Here is a 24,017-nt window from a genome sequence, read left to right on the forward strand (position 1 = left end):
AGTTTTTGTAATCAAGTGATGTGTATGTAAAAACAGAAACAAAGCATTCCTTGAAATGCTGTAGGAGAAGTGCTACAGCAAATGAAATGCTGTAGAGGAGGTTGGATACATGGGTTACAGGAGTCATGGACCAGCTTCTGCAAAGAAGGTAATAAAGTGAACATGGCATTTATGTAATGTTTTACCAAGGAACAGTCATTTGCTGCAGAAATGTATCAGCAAGTTTTTAATTCATAATCAGATTGCAAAGGTGAGAATTTCCCTCTAGGGTACAACAGAGAGAAAAAATGGGATACAAACATTAGTGGATCCACAGCAGCTGCATGAATATACAACTGTCAGTAGCAAAAGGCATCTTTATCAGAAGGCAGGATACAAAGTGTTCACATTCAGGTTGTTTAATTAGAACGAGTCATGATTAGAATCACTAGAATAATATTATTTTGCATGGGTGCTTGAATGAGCTTCCTGCAGGTCCCTCATTGCTGCATCACTCTCTAGGTGAAGCAGGAATAAAAATTTGGGCTCTCCAGCTCCAAATGCACATATTCTTAAGAACAGGGTCTACTAAGACTTAACCTTCTCTACTAATGGGACCTGCAGTCCCTAGAGGATGTTACTGTGTATTTGAGCAAATGTGACAGAGTCAATCAATCAACAGAAGCACTACAGCTATACTGAGGAAAATTAACCAAGAGAACAGGTCTGGCTGCTTTCTAATAAAAAAAAAAGTATTCTTCCTTCCTACTGACCCTTCTACGTCTTAATTTTCCTTCCACCCAGACTCGCATGACCCTGTGACATGAAGATAACATACACACAGTTGTGTTTCTGCTTCCACAGTGTCATTATGTTACAGGACCTGTGGGCACGCTTCTGTTAGCACAGGAAACAGGCACCCAACAGCTCATTCCAGATACAATGGAATTGACAGCAAACTGGAGAATACCAGTGATGTGCACAACGGAAACTGAAGTTTCCAGGCTGTTAGAGGCAGAATGAAGTTTGCTGTAGCGCCAGAAATCTCTTTCATCCTCACATAAGCAACCAAGTATTTTTTCCTGAAAAACCCTTAAAAAGCCAGTTTCCAAGTGTTTTGGAAACTGCTAAACAGATTAAAGTGATATTTTCTGAACTTCAGCATTAGAAACTCCCATAATTGGTATCGTCATTGCATGTAGAAGTCAATTCTATGGGACATTCAAAGTGTCGCAGAGATGACACTCAAAATTGAGCGTTCATCTTTTGAGTGAGTAACTAACTCAAAATGTAAGATAAAGAGCTAAAGAAAACTGCCACAAAATGTAGCCAGTAGCAAGTCACTGAGGCTAAAGATATTGAAGTGGAGAACAGTCAGAGAAATGTTTGAGTTGAGGAGGTCTGGAAAGAAAGATAAACTGAGGCCAATCTCACTGCCTGCACTTGCAATTGGATAAGATTGTTTCCTCTGATTACTGGAAGAAATTTGAGCTCAGCTAGCTGAAAACTACTGACAACAACAAAAAAGCAAGACTGTGTGTTACATGAGTCTGCCTGATTTAACCAGAAATAGAGGCCTTTTTTAAAAATGGAGCTTTCCATTCATTCCCAAGGAAATGGTGATAGTCAGGACAAAGGTGGGAAAGTGTTTGCAGGACAGAAGTAGAAGGGCACCATGGACAGCATCTGCAAAGGCTAATTTAGTTCCCCATAGTTGGCATAACCACAGCAGGCTTGGTAACGGTGGCATCTTCCTCTTTCCATTGAGAAATAATAGTTTTCAGCTGTGTGTAGAACTGCACTCCCTGGAGAAAAAAAGAGGCACAAGAATCAGATGTTTGGCCTTACGAATTTTTTAGGTCTGCACCAGAAGTGTTTCAAGTAGGTTCTGCTACATCCACATAGGATCGAGTTTTCCTTTGTGGGAGCCACTCCTGTCATCCTGCCCCCTTTACCAGGTCCCCAGAGATTCTGGTCCTGTGAGAAAGCTTGCTACCCAGGTCTCCCTTCTTAAATCTCCATCTTACTAATGAGGTTTGATGACTGTCTCCCCATTGCCATTTCTAACATGATTTATTGCAATTCAATCTAATAGAGTATTCTGAATTAGTTACCTGTTTGCCATAGAAATTGGTGTCTCCTCTGAAAGAAGCACGAGAGCCGGTGAAGGAAAACATGGGCAGAGGTACTGGGATTGGAACATTTACACCCACCTAAAGCAAAGGAAAGCTGCCACGTTAATCACAAGAGAAAGAAGTAGCAGATTGCAGAACACTCTCCACAACCTACTTCATTTTGTTTCCTTAAGTCTAAGGCTGTGTATTGTTGGCTGAATAGTTAGCAATTAGTTACAATAGCTGGATGGTACCCGCTGTAAATGATGACCTCTAATGGCAACAATTCTACCTCTAACATACCTGCCCCACCTCTACTAAGTGGGAATATTTCCGAGCTGTGGCTCCATTAGTGGTGAATATTGCAGTTCCATTTCCATAGGGATTATTGTTCACCATCTCAATTGCATCATCTAAATTGTCTGCTTCCATAACCACTAAGACAGGCCCAAAGATTTCCTCCTTGTAGCAAGTCATGCTTGGCTGCCAAGACAAATAGCAGGTAAATCAGGTTGCATCAACAGCATATAACAAACACACATGCCACTCATGCTCGGGATACTCTTAGGATCACCCATCATCCTGCACTGGCATAGGCCATCCTTCAGTCCTCCTCACCCTTTCACCATGCCCTGTCATCTATCTGGAGTCCGCTAAAGAGGGTATCACTTTTAATCCCCAATTTACTTTCTGCTTTTACTGCTTGCCAGCCTTCAGTGACAGGTCTACTCTTTGATCAAGGCAGATTAAGGTCAGGATTAATTCAGGATAGTTTACTTCCGTTCTTTTTGACAAAGTGGCCACAACCTGCCATCCTCTCAGTCTTGGCAGTTAACTATTTGCATCAGGCCCATTTTTCTGCCAGTCTCTTCCCCATTTCCCAGGACCTACTGCACTCATCCTGCAGTCTGACTACAGTGTACTTCATTCATTTCCCCAGTCAGATTTCATAACATTCCTGGTGGTTAAAAGACAGTTATACAAGTGCAAAACACAATTTTGACAAGTTGCAAGTTTTGTGTGGCTATTATTAGCCATACCATTGTATAACAAACTAAGAATCACAAAATTTTAGTGGAAGTTCTGTTTTTAAATGGGAAACCTCACAACATTTTTGATACACCAAAGGAAATGAAAACATTTTAAGATGTTTAATGAGAACAAGGCAAGAAAATTCTAAGACAGATTAAAAGCTTGAATTATATAATAGCATTAAATACAAGAAATCCTAAAAATATAAAGTACAACAGCAGAACTACCAAGACTGGTCTGCTGTCATGGAATCACTCACCAAAAGGCCCACAATGAACTGAATACTTCAACACTGAAGAAATGATACCAGCTAATTGCATAAAAACAAAAAAAAATGAATTTAGGTACTAAAACCCCTTGAGATGCGGGTGCACATTATGCATTATGCTGACAGAGGCTGACTCAGTAAAGTTGTGAATATATTCAACAATAAAGAGATTTTGTAGTTTATCCTGTATCATTCTTGCAAAGGCTTCCACAAAATACAACTTTTCGTTCATTAAGTCCTTAAGTTGCAAATTGCAGGAGGGTATAAGGGAGGAAGGGATGCTGTACACTTGACTGTTGCTCACACTCTTCTTTAAGCATCTGCACCGGCCATTATTACAAACAGGACACCATGACTGATGGATATTTAGTTTGACACAGTACTAACCGTTCATATGTTTTTTTAATTGGCTGCTTTCCATTAAAGTTAAGATTATTAACCTTATTCAGCGTCTGTTGCATTCCCTTGAGTTTCTTTAATTGCCTCCAGAACAGCATTACAATCAGCACTTCACTGCAGCTATGCAAGGGAAAGCTGAGCTCTTCTTAGGCTTTTTACCTGGTGATTATTGATTATTGACTGGTTTGGCTAACCCACATTTCCACTGACCCTATGATATATGGCATCAAGCACGGCTGTTGGTTATCTTACCTTGACATTGGCAAGGATCGTTGGCCCAACAAAATTGCCATTTTCATAGCCCTTCACTTTGATATTACGTCCATCCAGAAGAAGGCTGGCACCTTCTTTTACTCCTGTCTCGATTAGATGGCAAACCCGTTCCTTAGCTTGGGGACTGATCAGGGGCCCTAGATCTGCACCAGGCTGGTCTCCTGTGAAAAGGCAGAGACACAAAGTTTTTAACCTTGACAGCCTCCCTTCATAGGGAGTGAGGAGGCAACTACACTGCCAGTAAAGTTAGGAAAATCCTGATGTTTCTGAGACACAGAACCAAGATCTGTGCCATTAATGAACAGAAGTAATAGCCTGCAACTCTCAAAACTAACAGATAAGAGAAGCTGTAAGTGCACGTTCAAAGAGTTGAGTAATACAGTGCTGAAGATCAGCTTTGTGGCTCTTCAAAGTTTTGCAAAAGCCCTGCTACACAAGAGTGGGCAGAAATAACAAAGGTTCATCTTCCCTTTTATATACATAAAATAGCTACTAAGAACAAATTTAGCTTTCAGCCAAAGGAAGTGAGCTAGCTGAGATTAAAATTTGACTGTTAAACAGCGTCAAGAAGAGATCAAATAGACTATGGACTCCCTGAAATACAAATAAATGTTTTCTGACACTCTAGCCATTGGCATTTTAAGTTGCTCAAGTCCATCAGACAAAGCAGGCCTTTTCCATGTTGTATAAAGAGAATTCTTCAAGATCTTAGCATTCCGTAACTTCTACACCTGTCCGAGAAACACTCTTTGTGCATTCTAGGAATTTCTGACCCCAAGATATCTAGGCTACGCTTGTCCCAATGAGGACATGAGGCCAGCTGAATCCTACCTCCTTTGGAATCAGGATTTAAAGTTTCCAGTATCTTTTCTCAGCTAGCATGCCACTACATTCTGTTATTTTCCTTCTTTCTTCCTTTAAGGGAATTCTTGTCATTTCAAGCTTTGCTAGAATTAGAACAAGCTGAATTCTCAATTATTTCCAACCCTGCTGGTTGCAGGAGTGACAAAACATCACATGCTGACTTGGTGCAGTATGCAAATAGCTTGTAGTAAAAGAACTAGCTACGTCAGCCAGGTGTCATTTCAGACCAAGGAAGTGATCCACGATTCGGAAATTAAAATGCACCAGGCTAGAAACTGACCTTCTCCTTGAATCCTGCCCATAGCACATGAATGAAGCAAGCAAAACTGAGAAAGAAGCTTCTTTTTCCTATTTCTTTTTCTTTTCCTGTGTATGTATATTTACAACATTTGTCTAAAGAGTAAGAATAATTATAGATCACCGGGAAGCTGAAATCCCAAACCAGATCTTTCTTAAAATAAACTTTTTCCCCTTTGCAGAACTTCATTAAAAATAAATGAAAGCTAGGAGAATTTTTCCTAAGTCTAATTTTTCTAAGCACTTATTGTTCCCATGTTTCCATTTTATTGCATGCTTATGACAAGTTGGAAGGATCTCTAAGTGAAGTTGTTATAAAAATGGTAGGTTTGATTTAGGTACAGTAGATAATCTCAAAGCTCCAGTTAAAACAAGACTGATCCTGTAAAACTTGGATCATAGTCATACGGCCAAGCCTTCCCACACACTCCTAACTACAAGTCCAGGGCTCTACAGCCAAATCCAGACAATACACTAGCTCCTGCTTCTACAGATCAAAGCTATGTAGCCAGCAGCTCCAAGGGACACACTGCAAGATGTCAGATACGCAGACCTAGAGAGCCATAGTCATACACAAGCCAGGTACCTGACAAGAAACTATCAAAGAAGTTTGTACCTGCATTCACACGTAGGTTTTTGGCTCTCTCCACAAGCTCTGGCAGCCATTTCTGTGATTCTCCCACTAAGATTGCTGTAGATAGGGCCATGCAGCGTTGGCCAGCTGCTCCAAAAGCAGCTCCAACCAGCTGGTTCAAGGTGTTCTCTTTATTGGCATCAGGCATCACCACACCATGGTTCTTGGCTCCCTGAAATATAACACGTATCCAGTTTCCCGTTATCAACCACACCAACCACTTCTTCTCTAGCTCTGTGATAATATCTCTGTGTAGTAGCTATGACTCTGCTACCAACAGGCTGGCAAGGAGGGAAGCCTCATCACTTAACTATCAGTAGCAAAGTCAGCTTCTGCTGCTGAAGGGAGTGGTCTGTCTTAACATGCACACAAAAGAGGCGGCTTGTGTGCAGAAGCGTGCTCCATTCAGAGGTATTACCATGTTGGCCTGGACCCTCTTGCCATTCCGAGATCCTCTCTCATAGATGTACTCGCCAGCCTGATTAGATCCCACAAAGCTGATTGCTCTGATATCCGGATGGTCACAGATGAAATTCACAGCTTCAAATAGGAAATAACATGTTAGGTACTGTGGTGCACAAATGCTTCCCTTTGTTCCCATCCCCATACTGCAAAATCTATTCTTCTTTTTCTGCTTTTGCTTCTGTGTTTCCCACATTTAAGGTCTCCTACTGCCTGCTCGTGCATCTCTCCACTCTTGATTTCTCAGCACCTCTGCCACTCTGCTCATATACCTGGTTCTCCACCACCTCTTCACTCTCTGGGGCCTGAGTATCCAAGAACCAGGCACTTTTACCCATCCTTTGGCAGTGAAATCTACGCCCACTTCTGCAAGTGACTAAATAATCTAGACTATCCCCTCTGAATCCCAACCAGCCTCTCCCTCTTCAGCCCTGCCTATTGGCATCCACAGGGCTAATGCTTTCAAACCCGTTTCCCCGCTCTCCACCTCAGCTCTGTAACAGCCAGTAATCTAGCAGAAGAGAACAATCAAAGTAGGTGCCCAGAGCTATGTTTCTGAAGTTATATTCCAAGGCTCAGGGTGATGTCTTCCAAGGTGCCCAAGTGATGCTGAAGGAAAGTTACTGTCAACTTCTGTATTCTTGTGTTCTGAAGCCACCTGATCACTTTAGAAAATACCACACTAGGTGCTACAATACTGGTATCCACTGCATATTCAGTGAGGCACATAGGTACACCTAAGGTGTTGTTTAGGTTTCCTTAGAAAACTAAGATGATTTATCTCCCTATTTCAGTTGGAACTTAGGTAGCTAAATAGAATTGGAGCACTTACATGCCGTGGTAACTCTGAGCCCAAACCTCCTGGGTGATCTGTTAACATTCTGGCCACATTATCTCCTGAAAGATTTGATGCAAATTGCATCAAATCTCTCAGTTGCCTCCTTTCCCCTCCATCAACAGGCTCAAGTGCCTTTCCAGAACTACCCTACAGCAGTACTAACAGACTCTCCAACTTTTTTAGCACTTTCACTGAATACCCATACATGAGAAAGCCTACACCCTCCAGCCATGTCCCCAGAAGGGCTATTGTTACCTTCATGCTGCCCATGGATGATATTCAGGGTCCCATCAGGGGCACCAGCATCTTGAAATAGCTTGGCAAGAAACATGAGGGCTCCCGGAACACGCTCAGATGGTTTCATCAAGAAGGTGTTTCCACAAACCATAGCCATGGGGAACATCCAAAGAGGAATCATGGCTGGGAAATTGAATGGTGCAATTCCAGCACACACTCCCAGAGGCAGACGGTAGGTGTGAGTGTCCATGTCTTTAGTGATGGAGGGCATGGTCTCTCCCAGAATGAGGGATGTCACACTGCAGGCATGTTCAACCACCTCTGCAGCAGAAAGGGCAACATGCCACTGGGTGATCTGTTAACGTTCAGGCCCCAAACACCCTTCTCACCACTGTCTTGACCCAAATCTTTCTTCCAGCCTCTTTCCCCACAACTTAAAGTCATTGTGCTCCAGAAAATCCCTTTGCTTTGCCATGCATTGTGCACTGGTTGTGAATGGTTTCTCTCCTGAGCGTGTTATATGTTTGTGTGACAGGAGCACAGATACAACAGCTCCAGTAAAAGAAGTATAGATGTAGAAGTATAGATGTAGATCTGGGATTCAGTTTCAGATATCTGAGCACAAGCGAGAAGTTCCTAGTGCTTTAGAGCCATTTGTAGTTACTGATAGGAAAAGGAAGGGACTACCAATTTGGAAGCAGTTTGAGAAAAATCAGTTTAACGGAGCTTCTCAAGTTAGAGCTCCAATTGCCCCTTCTCCTTCATAAAGGAGCTGGGAAGGGAGCTACATGTATGGACTCCTAAAACAGCTGTTGCTCAGGAGAATTCCTCCCTTCCTGTGGGTTCTGAAACCCTTTTTTAACTGGAGGGGCCAGCAGCTTACGGAGGCCTCGGAACACGTCTCCCTCAGCATCAGCCAGGGTCTTCCCCTGCTCAAAGGTGATGAGTTTTGAAATTTCTTTCTGAAAATGGAAAACACAAAGTTCATGAATGTCAGAAAAGTGCCTGCCCATGAGGTACAATGGAGGCATGGGACATGTTGTTTAACAAAGAGTTGAACATCACAACCAACAGACTGAATAGAGCCCGGGAAAGATGACACTGGCTGATTTGCTCCTTGCACACAAGAAGCTAATAGGCCACACAGGTGACACTGTAAAAACAAAATTGTGGGGTTGGCTTATATTCTACAGCTATCATGTCACACCATAGACACATAGAAAAAGCAGTCTAGGGTATCAAAGTACATACTAACATACTGCTTCCCCTTATCTTTTTCAAATGGCACATTCTCTATCAAGGTTCAGTTTCTCCCACAGTCTTTTGATAAAGGAACTAATGCAGAAGCATATTCCCCAAGAAGATGCCTCTCTGATCTCATTCGCCTGCAGACTGCTTTTCTACACTTCTCCACTACAGTGCCTCAGTCAGCTCCTCAATCATGGCAGTGCTGCCCCACCAAGAGCTCAGTCAACCATAACAGTTTGAATCAACTTCCTAGAATCAGCTGCCAGGCACTCAGCAACAGCCATCACACTCAGCTACAGATATCTCACCAGATTGTCTTTGATGAGCTGTTGGTAACGCAGCAAGATTTGCTGACGACTCAGAACAGATGTTTCTGACCAGTTCCAAAAAGCCTTTTTGCATGAAGCCACAGCTGCCTCCATCTCACTGGCTGTGGCCTTTGGTACACGACCAACCACTTCATTTGTGGCCTGATGGAAAAAAACAAATTGCATCAAAGCTCAGCTTTCTCCAGCTATTGCTCTCAACCACTCAACTCTCCTTTCACACCACACACCTGATATCCTTATTCTAAAAGGAGTTGTATTTCCATAGGAAGAGTACAAAAGAGACTCCTCTCTTGGTGCACATGAAAGGCATAGGCTACAACTGGAGTTCTGTGTATTCAGTAGTTTAGAAACTCTGCACTCTACACATCTCAAATTAGGCACCTAAAAAGCTGAAAATTTAGAAGTGATTTAGAAATGCTTGATTTGAAGTGACTTGTCTGATATAACGTATCTTTCAGCTTCTCGCGTGGATAAGGCAAAGGTTTCTGTGGACTGTGTCCTTTTCCCTCTCTATTGTCTTGGCTCATCTGCTGTCTCTCCTGCACATTAAATGAGGCAAGGGTCCTTTGAAAAAAGTAGCAAACTGCACGTGATTGTGCAATTTGCATTCATGTTACTGTTCACCTAAATCACTAGGCAGAAGTGAGATTTTTATGATCAGCTTTAGTTCTATAATATTTTAACTTTTAAATCCTGTCTTTACCAGTTTAACCTCCTTCTAGTGCACTCTTAAAAATGAAATCTGCTTTGACATGACAAAATATCAGGTACGTCACTAAGAGAGAAACTACAAGTACAACAGGAACGAAAGGAAACAAGAACGATGGCTGCTCCACAGCCAATGGAGACTCCACAGAGACCAAATGAGCTTCATGAAAATAAGGCTTTACAGAGAAAAGCTTCAGAAACTGCTGTCCAAAGGCTTACTGCAAGGTCAGAACCTTGAACACAGTCCCATTTCCATTTGTCCTTGGTGTAGAACTGAGATGGGTGCAAGTGCTACTAATCTAAGTTAAGTTTTGCATTGCATAGCATCAAGTGTCTAAATTCACTGTGAATATTGTGGCTCACAGATAGAAGCTCTCTCAAAGGAGAGAGGAGGAGCTTCAGCTGTCAGGATGTTCCCCTTGGTCTGAGAGTGAAATCAATCTCTATAAGGACTTTTACATTTAGCTGACATCAAATCACACGAGGTTGCATACATACAGGGTGAAAGAAATCCTTCCGAAATTTGCAATACTCTTCTCAAAGCCTTTCCATGAGCAAAAGAAAGGTAAGTAGTGTTTAAACTTCCTCTTTGGATATTTGGATAAAATGGCTTTGGGTTTTACTACACAAGGGAGAGAAAGGAGGTCATCACTTTCCTAAGACTGACATTTCATATGAAGATGCAACTGAGAAGCAATTGCACAGTTCTAAATCTGTCTTATTCTCCAAGTCTAAGACTTTCTCAAGAAATATAGGTACTTTTCCCTCCCACCAGATGACTCAATGGAGGCACAGACCCTTGCTGCACAGTGACTGCTGATAGATACGCAGAGGCCATTTCACTTACTGGGTTGTGGATATCGATCCATTCAGTAGTTTTGGACTCAACAAACTTCCCATCAATGAACAGTTTGGTTGTTGGCTGTGGAAGACAAACACGGGACAATGAGTGATCTTTGCCTCAAGGTGCCTACACACTAACGTGCCTTATTACAGGCAGGCCTTCACCACTCACTGCTATGCTGCCTGTTAGAGGGCAAAGTCCCAATACTTTACAGTTATGTCCAGCTAATTCTTCAGGCTGAATTTTTTCATGCTGTCCACCCTTTCCCCCCCCCCCCGCCTTTTTTAATGGAATTGGCCATAATTCTTTCTAAAAGCAGTTCAAGAAAAAATACATTGTTATGCTTATATTCAGAAGTATTTCAGTCTACTCAATCACCCAAAGTTTACCAAGTTAGAAGACTGAAAAATTGCAATTCATAAATATTCAGAAAAAATGGTGAATATTTCCACCTCGTGAGAATTCCATGTACCCAGTGCAGACTGTACTACACACTTCATTCCCATCAAGCCACTAAGTCAGTCACCTCCCCAGCTCATAGCTGCAGGCATAAAACTGAATGGTCCTTTGGCCTTGGAACTAAAAGCAAGGAAACTACATCCACCGAAGTCACAGCGATTGTCCTGGCAGGCAGCATGGGGGACAGAACTCTGCAATTCAGGCGCAGAACAGAGAAAAGCAAAGTTTGGAATAAAAGTTCAGCTAAATTTAGGGCAGGAGGAAAAGCAGGGATAGAAGCTGTAATTATCACTGGATAGGCAACAAGACTGTAGCAAGCAGGAAACCAGAATGGGACTGCATAAATGAAGAAACTGGATACTAAGAGTACAGAGTTGATACTGGGAGGTAAGGAGAGAACCAGGAGAAAGCGGGAACCAGTTAATCATGCAGAGAACAGCGAGGAAGGATAAAGAACTGCAGGGAGACGAGGTCAGAAAGCAGTGGCGTGGGGAGAACAGATAAGATAAAGGGGAAACAGACCTGCAGTATGAAGAACAGAAATGGGACATGCCTGACAAAAAGATTAGAATATAAAAAAAAAATATCAGGGAGCTGTGTGAAGGAAAGAAATTAGGCCATAGAATTATGAGAGAGATGAGGATTGCAATGCCTTCCAAGGCATAATGAAGGGACAGAGATGAGAGGAAGAATCAGGAAAAGAAATGGGATTGGCTGGACAAGCAGTAAGAGTCAAAAGCGGATGAGAGTAGAAAAAAAAAAAAAAGCCCACGTAGCACATATCTGCAGTGGACATATAGGCTCCAAAGCTACATGACCCATGTGGGCTTCGGTACAATGGAACTTACCTTTTTTAAGCAATTTGAAAAAACATATTTAGGGAATTCCTCATGCAAGGAAAAATTACACTCTACAGTTTAGGAAATGCTAGAATCAATATTGACTGTACTTGTTCCATAAGATGCCCCTGCTCTTCTTCTCTAGAGAATGAGCCTGTTCTGGGAACAATGACTGTGGAAAAGCAGACTTTTTGGACAATCATGATTTATCTGTTCCAAACTTGGAAACTGTACAGTTGTGGATAGCAGATGAGAAAAGATACTATACTAGCTAAAGCAGTTAAATACTGCCCTAAGAGAAGCAGATTCTGTCTCTGCCATAGATGGACTACGTGAGGCCAGTCATACAACTTAACATAACCTTTTTTTCACACAGGATCATTAATCACATATTCTTTATTTTTTGCTGCTCTAACTAACTGAAGATATATCACACACAGCAAAGGAAGTCTAAAAATCAGAAAAAAACCTGGCTACTTAGTAAACTGTGTGCTATTTAATAAACACGGAGAAAACAAAACACCAAGCAGTGGTCAACCGAACTAGCATATCGTCCTTAGGTACACGCGCAGGAGTCGATAGAAAAAGTAACGTGGGATAACTGCACTAACGGCTAGAGCACAGCTCAAGGAGGGAGCGTTCAGTCAGAGCTGGTACTCCTTCACTCTGGAGTCAAACACATCTGACGTCTAACTAGTGTTTTTCTTTCCTTTCCTCCTATTGACCAAAGGGGCCCTCCGTGCCCTGTTCCCTGCGAGTCGCCAGTGTTTGCTCCAGAGATGCCAGGCAGGAGTCACGGGGAGGCGAACCGACAGAAACGACCTCAAAAGAGCAGACTGGAATAAAGTCTCTGGCTGTGTCAGGAGCAAAGCCAGAGAGGCTCCTCGGGGCTGGGGCCGGGGCGGGCTCCCCCGCCGCCCCCCGCCCGCTGGCTCTGACCCGCGGCGCCGGACTCACCACCGAGGAGGAGGAGGAGGAGGCGGCGGCTGAGGCGATCCAAGGGGCACCGGCTCTCCGCGGCAGCTGGACGGGACGGAAACACACACAAACGCGGTTCCGGGCAGCGCTCCCGACGGCGGGTCAGCGCCCCCGGCCCGGCCCGCCCCCACCCCGGGCCAGGCAGCCGCCGACCCAGCGGCGCCGCCACCGCGCTGCCCGCCCTTCCTGGGCCGCACCGGCTGCTCCCCCCGCCGCCGCAGCCCCTCGCCGCCGCCCCCCGCGCGGGGCTCCCGAGCCAGGCGGGCCGCGCCCCCCTGCGCCGCCCGGGCCGAACCGAGCCGCGGCGCGCCGCCACGGCGGGGGGAGGGTGGGGAGAGGAGCGGGGGGGTAACGGCTGCCGCTGCCGCCGCCTCACCCTGAGCGCCGCGCGCCGCCCGCCCCAGGCGCCGCGCGCCGCCGCCGCCGCCGCCGCCGCCATCCCGGGCCAGAGTGCTGCGCCGCGCCCCCCGACGGCACCCCTCGCCCCGACCCGCCGCGGCCCGAAGCACCGCCCCCGCGCTCTCATTGGCCGCTTGGGCGCCGGCCTCGCCCACTCCCCGCCCCCTCCTGGACCGCCCTCGCGGCTCTCGGCCAATCGCCGTCGGAGAGCCCCCTCGCCGCGCCCCCCGGCCCCACCGCCCACCGTTGCGGGGTGCCCATTGGCCGCCCGCCCCAAGACGCCCACTGGCCGTCGCAGCTCGGATTGGCCGAGCGTCGGCGGGCGGCCACGCCTCCTGGTGGCGGCGGCCACAGCGACACGTGAGGTTTCGGGGCTGGGCCTCGGGGGCGGGGGTTGCGGGTCACGTGGGCGGATCCCGCGGGCCGTGGCGGCGGGTCACGTGACACGGGCAAGATGGCGGCTCCCGGGGACGGTGAGGCGGGAGGGGGTGGTCGGGGTGCCGCTCCTCGCTGGTGGGTTGTGTGGAGGCTCATCCCTGTCTGTTGCAGGCGCGGACCTGGAGGCCTCGCTGCTGAGCTTCGAGAAGCTGGACCGAGCCTCCCCGGACCTGTGGCCCGAGCAGCGTAAGTCCCGCCCCGAGCCCGGTGGCCCTCGTTGGCCTCAGCGCCTCGGGGGGCCTGGTGGGGCCCCTCCGTCTCGGCAGGCGGTAGCGGCCTTGCCCATGGGCAGGAGGCCGTAGTGCTCTGTAGCCGCAACCGCTCACCTGGTGTTTTCTTTTCTTTTTTTTCAGTACCAGGTGTTGCTGAATTTGCTGCCTCCTTCAAAAGTGTAAGCAACGTTTAGTTTGCACCTCGTGTTTTCCCGTTTCCTGCCTGTTGATAGATCTGCTTTTTCCTGTTGTGAGCTTCGTGACCTTTTTCTCTAAAATATTTCTTAACTGTAACTTCAGAATGTTTCAGTATAAGCCTTTGCTTCTCTTCTTATACCTTGTTGTGAATGTAGTGTGTTGGTTCTTGGAAGAAATAAAAGATTTTTAGAAAAACTGTAGAAAATGCTGTTCTTTATGCTGTTTTCAGCTTTTGAGTGGTATGTACTGGTGTTACTTTCAAAAATTATAGAAAAAGTTAGAAAGTTAGGTTAAGTGTAGGAAAATCTCTACAGAGCACCTATTATCCTTTTATTTTTACTGTCAGTGTGAGTATTTTCTAGAATCCTAGACCACATTTTGTTTGTATGCTGCTATAAATACACTTTTCTGAGCTATGTTTTTTTTTTTCCCCTCAAACAGCCTATTACTAGTTCTCCTCCCAAATGGATGGCTGAATTAGAAAATGATGATATTGATATGTTAAAGGGTGAGTATGGGCAGTGCCTTTGAGTAGCAGGTAAGATTACTAAAGCAGATGGGTGGGGGTTTTTTTTGTTTCCTTTTTAAGGGGAGAGAAGGGACAGGTGGAGGAACAGCTAAGTAGACGATATTTTCTTAAAATGTGGTGTAGAGCAAGCTATGTCACATGAATCCACTAATATTTTTCAATGACATGGAGCACTACCAACTGCAGTGTAACTAAAGGGTTAAGGCAATAGATTCTACCTACTTGGGGTGACTATGTGAATACCACTGCTTGGCTGTGGTTCAGTAGTGCCTAGTGTACTGAGTTGTGAAGGAATGAACACAGCAGGATCGATGCTCAAAAGCTGTCCATGCTAATGATCTGGAAGAATTAGTTTACTCAAAGAATTCAACCGCTTAGAAATAGCGTAAGACAAGATCATGAAGAACTCTATGGCAATAACAAAGAAGAAAAATAGCAGAATACGCTTCCTGGGGTGATGCCTTAGGCAATGATAATGGTACCTGTTTGCATGAAACTAGACAGGCTCGCTTAAATATGTAGTGCGAATAAGCTTCTGCTAGAGAGCTTACAAAGGTGAAGATATTTTTCTCACTATCGGTGATTTTTTGAACCATTGGATCCTAGCATTTCTGGCAAGCAAAACGACTTTGAGGTTGTTATAAGTCTTTCGTGCTTCTGAGATTTGAAATGTGAGAGTTAAAGAATGTATTTTGTTCAGTGGAAACGGGTATTGTCAAAAGTTGGACTTGAAGGTGCTCTGTGAAGTAGTAAGCCCAGGTACATTGCCACTAGAGGGCTATACGCTGTTAAAAATCATGCTTTTCTGTGTTTTTAGAGTTGGGGAGCCTCACTACTGCTAACCTGATGGAGAAGGTTCGAGGCCTGCAGAACCTGGCTTATCAGCTGGGACTGGATGAATGTAAGTGCTGTAGGCAGATGTGGCTGACTGCATTGCAAATATGTACTCATCCTATATCTATAGCTGGAAAATGTATCGGCAGCCCTGGCAAGCATCTCACAGTAATAATGGTGCAGTAGGAAGTCCTCCCAAGAGAAAGAGTGCTGAATGATACTCTCTTAGCAGCTGCCCAAAGCAAATCTGTCAGGTGCACAGTGTGACTTAATGGGTCACATTTAGAATTTTGTAACTTTCAGTTTCATTTCTAATGTTGAGTTAAGACCTATTTGTGTGATAGATAAACAAGGTGGTAATTTGTGTATGTGATCTTCCAAAATGGGGAGAGAGAACTTACAGCCTCTACGACAAGAGGTCATGGTTATGCCATCTGATGTTGTGTAGTGGCCCATAGACTTCTGTTCCTGATTTATATTGGTTTAGATAAATTGTCATGCTTTGTTTAATTCCCACTTGGATATTAAAAATATTTTCAGGTTATTTATGCCAATATTTCTGTGAAACTTAAGTGTACTATCTCCACAGTGGAACTTTCACTTGTGTGTAGGATTCTGCTACCAGTTAGTGTTTATAGTTAATTTCCAGCGTCTGTAATTGGTGGTTTTTTTCTACTGTTGGCTGTGAATAGAGCTCATGTCATCCAGTACTAAAGTTGAACTGCATCCCGCTGACTAGCAGCCAATTTTTGTCAAACTTTTGAAGAAGGAATTGCCTTCATCAACACGTTCAAGGCTCTTGTTATCAGGCTGATTTAAGGGGACTGAGGTTCCTTTAAACCCTGTCTGTAGGGTACCTATTTACTTATTTAATATTTTCTGCTTGGTTTTGCTTTAGCTTAGGCTCTACTTGAGTTACTCTGGGGTAAGCACAAAGCTTTGAAAGTTTTAAAACTGTCATTGAGACTAGGAAAAACCCTTCATGTTCCTTGTTAGCTTTATATGGTGATATAAGTAACGTGGTGTGAAGCCTTTCACTTCTTTTTCAGTGGACAGCAAAAAGCAGTAGTACTATCTTTAGAATCTTACTGACTCTAAGTATAGGATACTCTAATGCTTTCTTCCCAGATAGGTTGTTAAGCATGTTTTAACACACCCCTGCATGCACAAATTCATTCTACTTTCAGAGCCTAATCTGTTAAGGCTGTATAAAGCATTTAGTAGTGTAGAAGTTAAAGTATAGTAAAGCAATATCTTAGTAAAAGACAAAGTGGGAGGATGCTGCTTATGTATTGGCTTTAAGTAAACCATAAACTTAAATGTCGAACTGCTTTGCAGTGATAAAATTGAGCAGAGTCCAATTGTATTAAAGTTAACAAGATTGTATTGTTCAGTTAGCAAGACTCGTATTGCATTTATTTCTGCTTATTTTTACTGAAAACAACAAAAAAAGAAGACTAAATGAGAAAATAGTGAAATGTATGACGTCCAAGAAAATGTAACTCTTGGACCTCGAATAACCATTGCAGTCTACGGGAGCTGGAATCTTGTATTTTCAAGGCTTGTGAAAGCTATCTTCACGTTTCTTCCTTCTTGTCCCTGAAGTCTGTTTCCATTTAAACTGTAGTATATTTTGTCTGTCAAAATGTGTATGTTTATCTCAAAAAATTTCTCGCAGAAAATGAAATGCAGAATTTGAACAGAGTTTTTCAGAACTGTTTTTCCTAGTACTCTGGCTTTAAGTTCTTTTCTCTTACAGACTTAGTGAGAGAACGAGAAGAAAAACCTAAAAGATCTATTCATTAAAGTCAATGTGTTTTTGGGACAGAGGTATTTTATTTGATTGTGTATTTGTGTACTGAATTTTAATAGTCTTTGTTTAATGTGGCTACTAATTGAAACTGCCTATCAAAGGAGTAAAAAAAAAAAAAATGCTGACCAGTCTCCTCTAGATGGCAGCATGAGGCTTCCTGCGGAAGTCTTGCTGCTTTTTTTATTTATTTATATTATAAAACTGTATACACTTTCAATCATATTTGAGGTTGCTTCTTCCCAAGGCATTTTTTGTATATATTCTCTGTTCTGGTTGTGTAGTTTTCCTTTTGACTGTGTTTTCACATATTTTATTTGTATTCAAAATGAGAAGCAATCCTGCTTTCTGTGTCAGTAACTTATTCCTTATTTACTTTTCCTTCAACTCAGCCTCTTTTGCACTCCATCCCATTTCCTTTATATTTTGCAAGACCTCTGTTTTCCTCCAGGTTATTGATAAAAATGCTGTGCAGGATCAGAGTGATTGCTGCAGCACCACATTACAAATGTGTGTGTTTAATGACCTCTTAGTTACTTGTGAGGTCTGTTATTGAACCAGTTTACTGCACATTTCATATTTATTTTTGTATTTTAATTCATTAAGCAAAGTGACGTGGGAACTGGGTAGCTTTATGAAGTTTATTTATCAAAGCACTATTGCTACTTTAAATTTGAAATCTGAGCAGTTGATTTGACAAGATGCAGTTTCATAAATTCATAATTACTGAATTATGTGTTTTATTTCTTAGATTCTTATTAGCTGTCTTACTGTTTTACCTGGGATCAGTGGAAATCTGACAGGTTCTTAATTATTTGAGCTATCATATTTGTTCTCTTAAAATACTGGCACGGTGGCAGCTCTTTTGCAGCCTTTGGGAGTATCTCGAGCGAACCGAGAGTTACTAAAAGTGAACGTTAATAGTCCACAGAGCTCTTTGAGGTTTCTTACAACTGTTGCACGCCGATTATTGGAATTTGAGGACTTGGACATATTATTACCTTCTAAGTTAACTTGAATAGAAAGTGTTTTCATTTGTGTGATGACTATATAAGCTGACTTTCTTGACAAATACAGAACAAATTTATTGAATGTTTTGTCCAGCTCCACTCTTCCTTCTAGGAATCATTCAATATTATTATCTGGACTCCACATTCTTATTGTATATAATTCTTGCGGTCCCTCACTTTTTGGCCATGGTTTTCTCGGTTCCTCTTTTCTTTATTTCTTTCTACTAACAGTTTTTTTTAATTCTTTGCTGTTAACTTCCTACACTTTTTTTTCTTTTTTTCTCAATTACCTTTACTTTCTCTAATTGCTGTTTTAACACTGCCCTATGGCTTCTGAGAATCAAATGAAATGACTAGTATATGAGTTGTATTTTTTTTTTCAGCTTGTTTGATGCCTGGTTTGACTTATAGTTGTTCTCACCTTTTAAAAATTGCCAGTTTTACAGATACTTCTGTTTTACTTGTCTGTGCTTCAAGCTGCAAATATTTGTGATTTAAGTTGGTGCCCTTTAATGAGCGCTTAGTTCTGGGTAAATTTTGCTTTACTGAGTGAAATTGAATAGGCTTGCCCTGCTTTTGGACGCAACAGGAAGTTCAGGACACAGTCAATTAGAAATTTTGGAGATGATTTTTAATATTAGTGATTTGAGACGCTGTCAATATTCAAGCTGGAATAAGGCTAACAGAGCTTCTGCCCAATATTTTATAAAGGCATTTAAGTCGTCAGTCATCTTATCCTCCATTGCGATTTCTGTGAAGCGTAGAAGGTACCTACGTGAACTGCAGTAGCTTTGTCTGTTAACGCATCAATCTGAGCATGTGAGATGGTAGCCTGAAAGCTGGTGTTTGGCAACTGAAACAGTTAATGCTATTTTCGATAATGCTGCTTCCCTCCCTTTTTTCTGAGGGGTCAGTTGCTTCGTTTTGAATAAGTTAACTATTGCTCTTTCTAGCCATGTAACTGATTCCTCTGGCTCCAGTAGTTTTAGTTCCTATTCAGGTTAAGATAAATGGCTGAATTTTTGGGGTGTGTAGTTTTTTTGGTGGTTTTTTTGGTAGTTGAAAATGACTTCTGTTTAGCAGATTTTTGGTAGTTTTGTTCTCACCGTGACTTTTTACCAAATGAAAGAATGAGTACCCTTGCCTTTTTTAGTACGTTTTTGACTGCTGACTGCATTATCCCCTATACATTCATCTCCATTTTACTAAGAAGTAGGCCATCGAACTGCAAATAAAAGTCGGACTGATTTTTTCCATAAATCAGAATTTCCTACTCGGATGACTTAATTTACTGATGACTCACTTTGAAGATCATCTTTCTTGTGGAATGGAAAGGATCTCCAAGATGATCACAGGTAGTCTCTTATTCGGCCCTCCTAGCAAGTAATGGATGGATTCTTGCTAATCCTTTTCTGTCCCTTGCAGAATGTCATTCCCTTTCTTAGCATGAAATTCACTGTAAGCATAGTTGGCCTTCCTTGAATGAAGTAGGATTTTGTAGCATGTCTGAAATGTATATACATAAATATATAAATATTTATGTAAAAATATATGAAATATTTTTTCCTCCCCTTAAAGAATAGGACATCCTTAGGTCCTGGGTATTTATTCTGCGCTACCGGGTAGTTTCAGAGTTCTCTGGCAGCTTCCAGGCTTAGAAGTTCATATCAATAATAGTAAAATCTTGTTAAAATACATTTTTTTTTTTTTTCCACCATCTCTTCTGGAGTCTCAGCTTGTGCTTTCTTGACTGCTTTATAGCTGTGTAAAACTCTACTTTATCCTCTTGATTGTTCATGGTTCTCCCTTTCTGCTTCAGGTCTCGTTAGAGCTTCTATTTTCCTTCTGTTAATGTTTTTCTGTTTTTTTCTTATCCTGCTTCAAAATCCTTTTTAGTATTAAAAATCTGCTTTGTGTGCATTTTGCTGTTCTCATTAAGGTGGGTGGGAGGAGAAAGAGGGTTTAATGAGCACACCTACTGTTACGTATTCATGTGATTAAGGTAACTTAAGGGGGCATAGTATTCCTGCTGAACCTGATCTGCAGCTGATCAAGAGAAGTCTAATTTCCACTGTTGGCAGAGGTCTGAAAAAGAGCCTTAAATCCTGTTAGCGCCCCCCCCCCCCCCCCCCCGCCAACACTCTGCTTGGAGTTGGGTAGTGAACGCTGCAGAACTAGGAGGATGTAGCTGATGTGGTAGGCAAGGAAGGAGACAGTTCCTGGATTCGATGAAGAACTATCACAGATCTTGCTTCAATGTTTGTGGCCTGCAAAGCATCAAGCTTGAAAATAGTTCATATGATTAAGAGCAAGTTTAGATAATTAGCTCTATTCTTTGACACTATAAGCTGTAACAGTTTTTGGATCAGCTGAGTCAAAGTGGATTTTAGATTTTTAAAGATATTAGTTCCCTGAGCCAGCAGTTCTGGGAGGGGCACAAGTTGCTATTGAGCTCAGTGTTAAGGTTTTATTTTCTTTGATTGCAGGAGTATTTTAGAGACCTACCATGTTATCCTTTTGGACATACATATACAGAGAAGAAATTTTGTTATTTTATTTTTTTTGTACCACACTTTGGAACAAACTAATGTGTAAAAGTGACAGGTAGGATGGGGGAACAAGAAAACCAATACATCACTGAAGGAATGGGGTAGGCCACGGGCTTTCTGAAAGCCCTGCTATTCCGCATATATCTCTAACGCTTTCAGGTACCACTTGCTGTACTCGTTCAGAAGTCCTAAAATGTATATACCTGGTATCACAGCTACACTGCCTTTATGTAAAATCTCACTGATGTGGGAGAGTATATTGGACTACTATCACGTTATGAACTAGCTTTAGTGATGGTATCACTAGTGCAAGACTTGGTGAAAAGCCTGGTCTTTTTAAGGTTCAAATAATTTGGGGAAGTAATGGTACTTGCATGCAGTATCTGCCTTAAATATTAGACGGTTTGGGATAACTGACCCCAGAAGTATGAATTCCACTTATAATTTCTCTATCAATGTTTTCATCAGTTTGATTTTTTTATATTAGGTTAAATTTTTATTTGGAGGAGTTTTGTGCTTTTCCTCTAAAATTGGGAATATAAGAATGACTGTATATCCAATGTCAAATCCTCACATTTTGAGGTGGCTGTTAAATATGCTGGCCCAAGTGGCCCTACCTACACACACACCCATGGTTTTACCTGCCTTGACTATCACTGGACTCCAAAAGCTCTGCTGCTTTTTTCTTCTGTTAAGTGATTCATTTTCCATATGCGTGCAGAGTGCTGCTCAAGCAAGCTAGTGTGCAGTGGAAGAACTACTTGGTAGTAGCTATCAAGGGCCATGTTTGTCTGAGGTTTAGACCCAGATGACCTGGGGGGGTGTCAGCTAACCAATAAAAAGATGGCTGTTTTGTAGTATAGTCAGCCAGAGTTTACAGAAAACTATCACTAATTCTGACTAATATGAAGAATGAGTAAATGGCTAGGAGGTCTTTGCCTGGAGAGAGACAATTGGTGCAGTATGTGAATGTATGCAGTATGTAAAATTGATCAACGCAGGGAAAATGTGAATGGGGAATGATTCTTCACTGTTTATCGTAGTACTGGAACCAGAGAAGATAAAGTAGTATGCCAGGTTCAGGACAAAATAAGAAAGTACTTTTTCACAGTGTATTAAAATTGTGGAACTCATTGCCACAGTAGGTTGTGGACACTATGCTTACGTTAGTCAATAAAAGAGACAAATTATTGGAAGGTAAATCCGTCAAGGGTTTCTAACCACCAAGAAGTCGCCAATGGCTTGGAAAGCTGATATGCAGAAAGCTAGGACAGATTATGAGGCAGGTACTGCTCTGTGCTTGCCCTGCTCTTGTGCTCTTCTATAGGTACTTGCCTGTGGCCTCTCAGAGACAAGGTAGGGGGCAAGAAGAGCCTTTAGTTTAACTCTTTTTTTAAGTAATAGGCTGGACTAGTGTGTGGTGGTTTAGCAGTTGCTACCAGGAATAACTGAGGTGTCCAGACCCTTCTGGAGAAAGAGAGAGATGAGTGGACATAGGAATAAGGAACAACTACATCGCTCCCAAGTTAGAACTGTCCTTGGTCATGAATTGTAGTCCTCTGCAGCCTCAGAAGCTTCTGAAATTTCTGGAAAATTGTAAAGGAGTCCTTCTGAACTCCCAGCTAGTTAGAGATGATCACTCTTTCTCAGATTCGTAGTCTTCAGTTTTTCATTTATCTGTATTAGTGAATCTTCTGTGAGATAACGCTGTCCTGCGTGATCTCTTGCCTACAAGTTCAGCTTTGTTGTGCGTTTGGAGGGGGAGAGCGGTTTCCTCTTTTTCTCCTCTCCTTGAGCAGTATGTATTTGATAGCTATTTTCTCTTCCTTCATAATATGCTATTCATGTTAGACGTGTATTTAACTGTAGTGTATTTTGGAGCATATTTACTTAATTCTGTCCTGGACCCTTGCAGCATACTGTTGACATGGGTAACTTAAAAGCTGGGTTAGCTGTTCCCAACGTGACTGAATGTGAATTTACTTATTTTTTTTTCTTTTTTTTTTTTGTTTTGATGTTGATCACAAGTAGGATAGGTATAAATCGGGGAGGGGCTCTGTCTGTGGTGCACTGAACTTGTATATCTTTTAATCTTTAATAAGCAGAGCATGACACTTTGTTCAGCATTAAACCTTAATTTGAACTTTGCAGAAGCTGTTGAATTAGATTGAAGGTAAGGAAAGGAGGAAGGACATTGTATACATCTTGCTGAAATACATCCTTTCTTTTCTGTAACAGATTGTCGTTTATAGGGGTATCTGTGTAGTGCCAACAGGCGGTGGAGACTTCAGGCTCCATGCAAAGCAGACGGCCTTCTTACCAAATAGGCTTACAATGTCAAAGATGTAACTGATCAGATTAAAATACTTATTGACTATAACTACTCTTTATTTAATCCCAAGTAGTCAATCAACATGCAGATTTTTAAGGCTGAAAAGCTTTACTTTACATTTGTGAACGTGCATACGCTTACTGCAGTACCGTCGCTTAGTAATAATTCACTATCTTGACTAGTCTATCCATACACTTGTAAGAAATTGAAAAATGTTACTACAAACTTTTCAGGAAATCAACATATTAACAGGTATGTCAAATTAAAAAGGTTTCTAGTATTCAGGGTGTCAGAGGTGCCAGCTTCCACTACCTTTCTGTCATCTGAGAAGTGGCATGAAAAAGAGAATTGGTTTCTTTAGCCAAATGAATTTTTGGAATCTATCCTGAAGAGTAGCCTCTTTCCTGAACATTACTATTTCCAAGGAGAAATAAAACTACTTACAGTGTGGTGGTGGAGCTAGAGAAAAGAACTTCCTTTTCTAGAAGGAGTAAGGAAATGAAGTGAAGGAAGATCATGTGATGTAGATCCATGTCTGTCTAGATCCCACAAGAGGCATCTCAGTGTTAGTTATTGAAAAGACATAGCAATGTTCTTAACATCTTGACTACTAACAAAGGAGTAACGAGGATGTTCGCTTTGCTGCTTTGTTAAAAGCTGGCACCTTCAGAAATGCAGGGCTTCTAGTGCTAGTGTGAATCTTTTAATCTGAAACTAGAAGTGAGAAAATATACTTTGGAATCAGCTCTGTGGTTCTAAATATGTTGAATTTGGAGAAGAATATTGTACAAAAGTCTACTGCTTATTACATTCTTAAAATACAGTTTATTTACTCTTACAAGGTGGGTTGTCCTACATAGGAAGGAAGCAGTTTGAGATGCATGAACTTCAGCCTGCTTCCACA

At 42.3% G+C, this 24,017-nt stretch overlaps 2 protein-coding genes across 6 annotated transcripts in view; one reads left to right on the plus strand and one right to left on the minus strand.

Moving 5' to 3' along the window:
- Nucleotides 1–211: 211 nt before the first annotated feature.
- Nucleotides 212–13,297, minus strand: ALDH6A1 (aldehyde dehydrogenase 6 family member A1). Its single transcript, XM_068946532.1, has 12 exons — nt 13,179–13,297; nt 12,782–12,847; nt 10,530–10,604; nt 8,954–9,115; nt 8,281–8,359; nt 7,416–7,718; nt 6,279–6,400; nt 5,843–6,032; nt 4,045–4,226; nt 2,397–2,576; nt 2,094–2,192; nt 212–1,784 (listed from the first exon to the last, which is right to left on the minus strand). Exons 1-12 carry the CDS (start codon nt 13,239–13,241, stop codon nt 1,680–1,682), a joined length of 1,626 nt encoding a protein of 541 aa, XP_068802633.1. The 5' UTR covers nt 13,242–13,297; the 3' UTR covers nt 212–1,679.
- A 272-nt stretch (nt 13,298–13,569) lies between these two features.
- LIN52 (lin-52 DREAM MuvB core complex component) overlaps nt 13,570–24,017 on the plus strand; it is a 69,422-nt gene continuing 58,974 nt past the window's right edge. For 4 of the 5 annotated variants that reach the window (XR_011141587.1, XR_011141588.1, XM_068946564.1 and 1 more), the window contains exons 1-5: nt 13,570–13,674; nt 13,751–13,825; nt 13,993–14,030; nt 14,491–14,557; nt 15,396–15,479. Coding sequence is in view for 3 of the 5 variants with exons in the window: in XM_068946564.1 (XP_068802665.1) it covers nt 13,656–13,674; nt 13,751–13,825; nt 13,993–14,030; nt 14,491–14,557; nt 15,396–15,479 (283 nt within the window). In the remaining 2 variants the exon portion in view is untranslated. Of the gene's footprint in view, nt 13,675–13,750; nt 13,826–13,992; nt 14,031–14,490; nt 14,558–15,395; nt 15,480–17,171; nt 17,243–24,017 lie in introns of all 5 variants that reach the window. The other variant, XM_068946565.1, reaches the window with a different exon arrangement.

The sequence above is a fragment of the Struthio camelus genome, chromosome 5, assembly GCF_040807025.1.
Source record: "Struthio camelus isolate bStrCam1 chromosome 5, bStrCam1.hap1, whole genome shotgun sequence".
In the NCBI taxonomy this organism is placed as follows: Eukaryota; Metazoa; Chordata; class Aves; order Struthioniformes; family Struthionidae; genus Struthio; species Struthio camelus.

Excerpts from the sequence above, each read along its gene's own strand:
- ALDH6A1 (XM_068946532.1), bottom strand. The coding sequence starts at position 13,241 with ATGGCGGCGGCGGCGGCGGCGGCGGCGCGCGGCGCCTGGGGCGGGCGG. Across the intron at positions 9,116-10,529 it reads GGATCGATATCCACAACCCA|GCCACAAATGAAGTGGTTGG; the intron begins GTAAGTGAAATG and ends TTTTTCCATCAG. Across the intron at positions 8,360-8,953 it reads AGCTCATCAAAGACAATCTG|AAAGAAATTTCAAAACTCAT; the intron begins GTGAGATATCTG and ends TTCCATTTTCAG.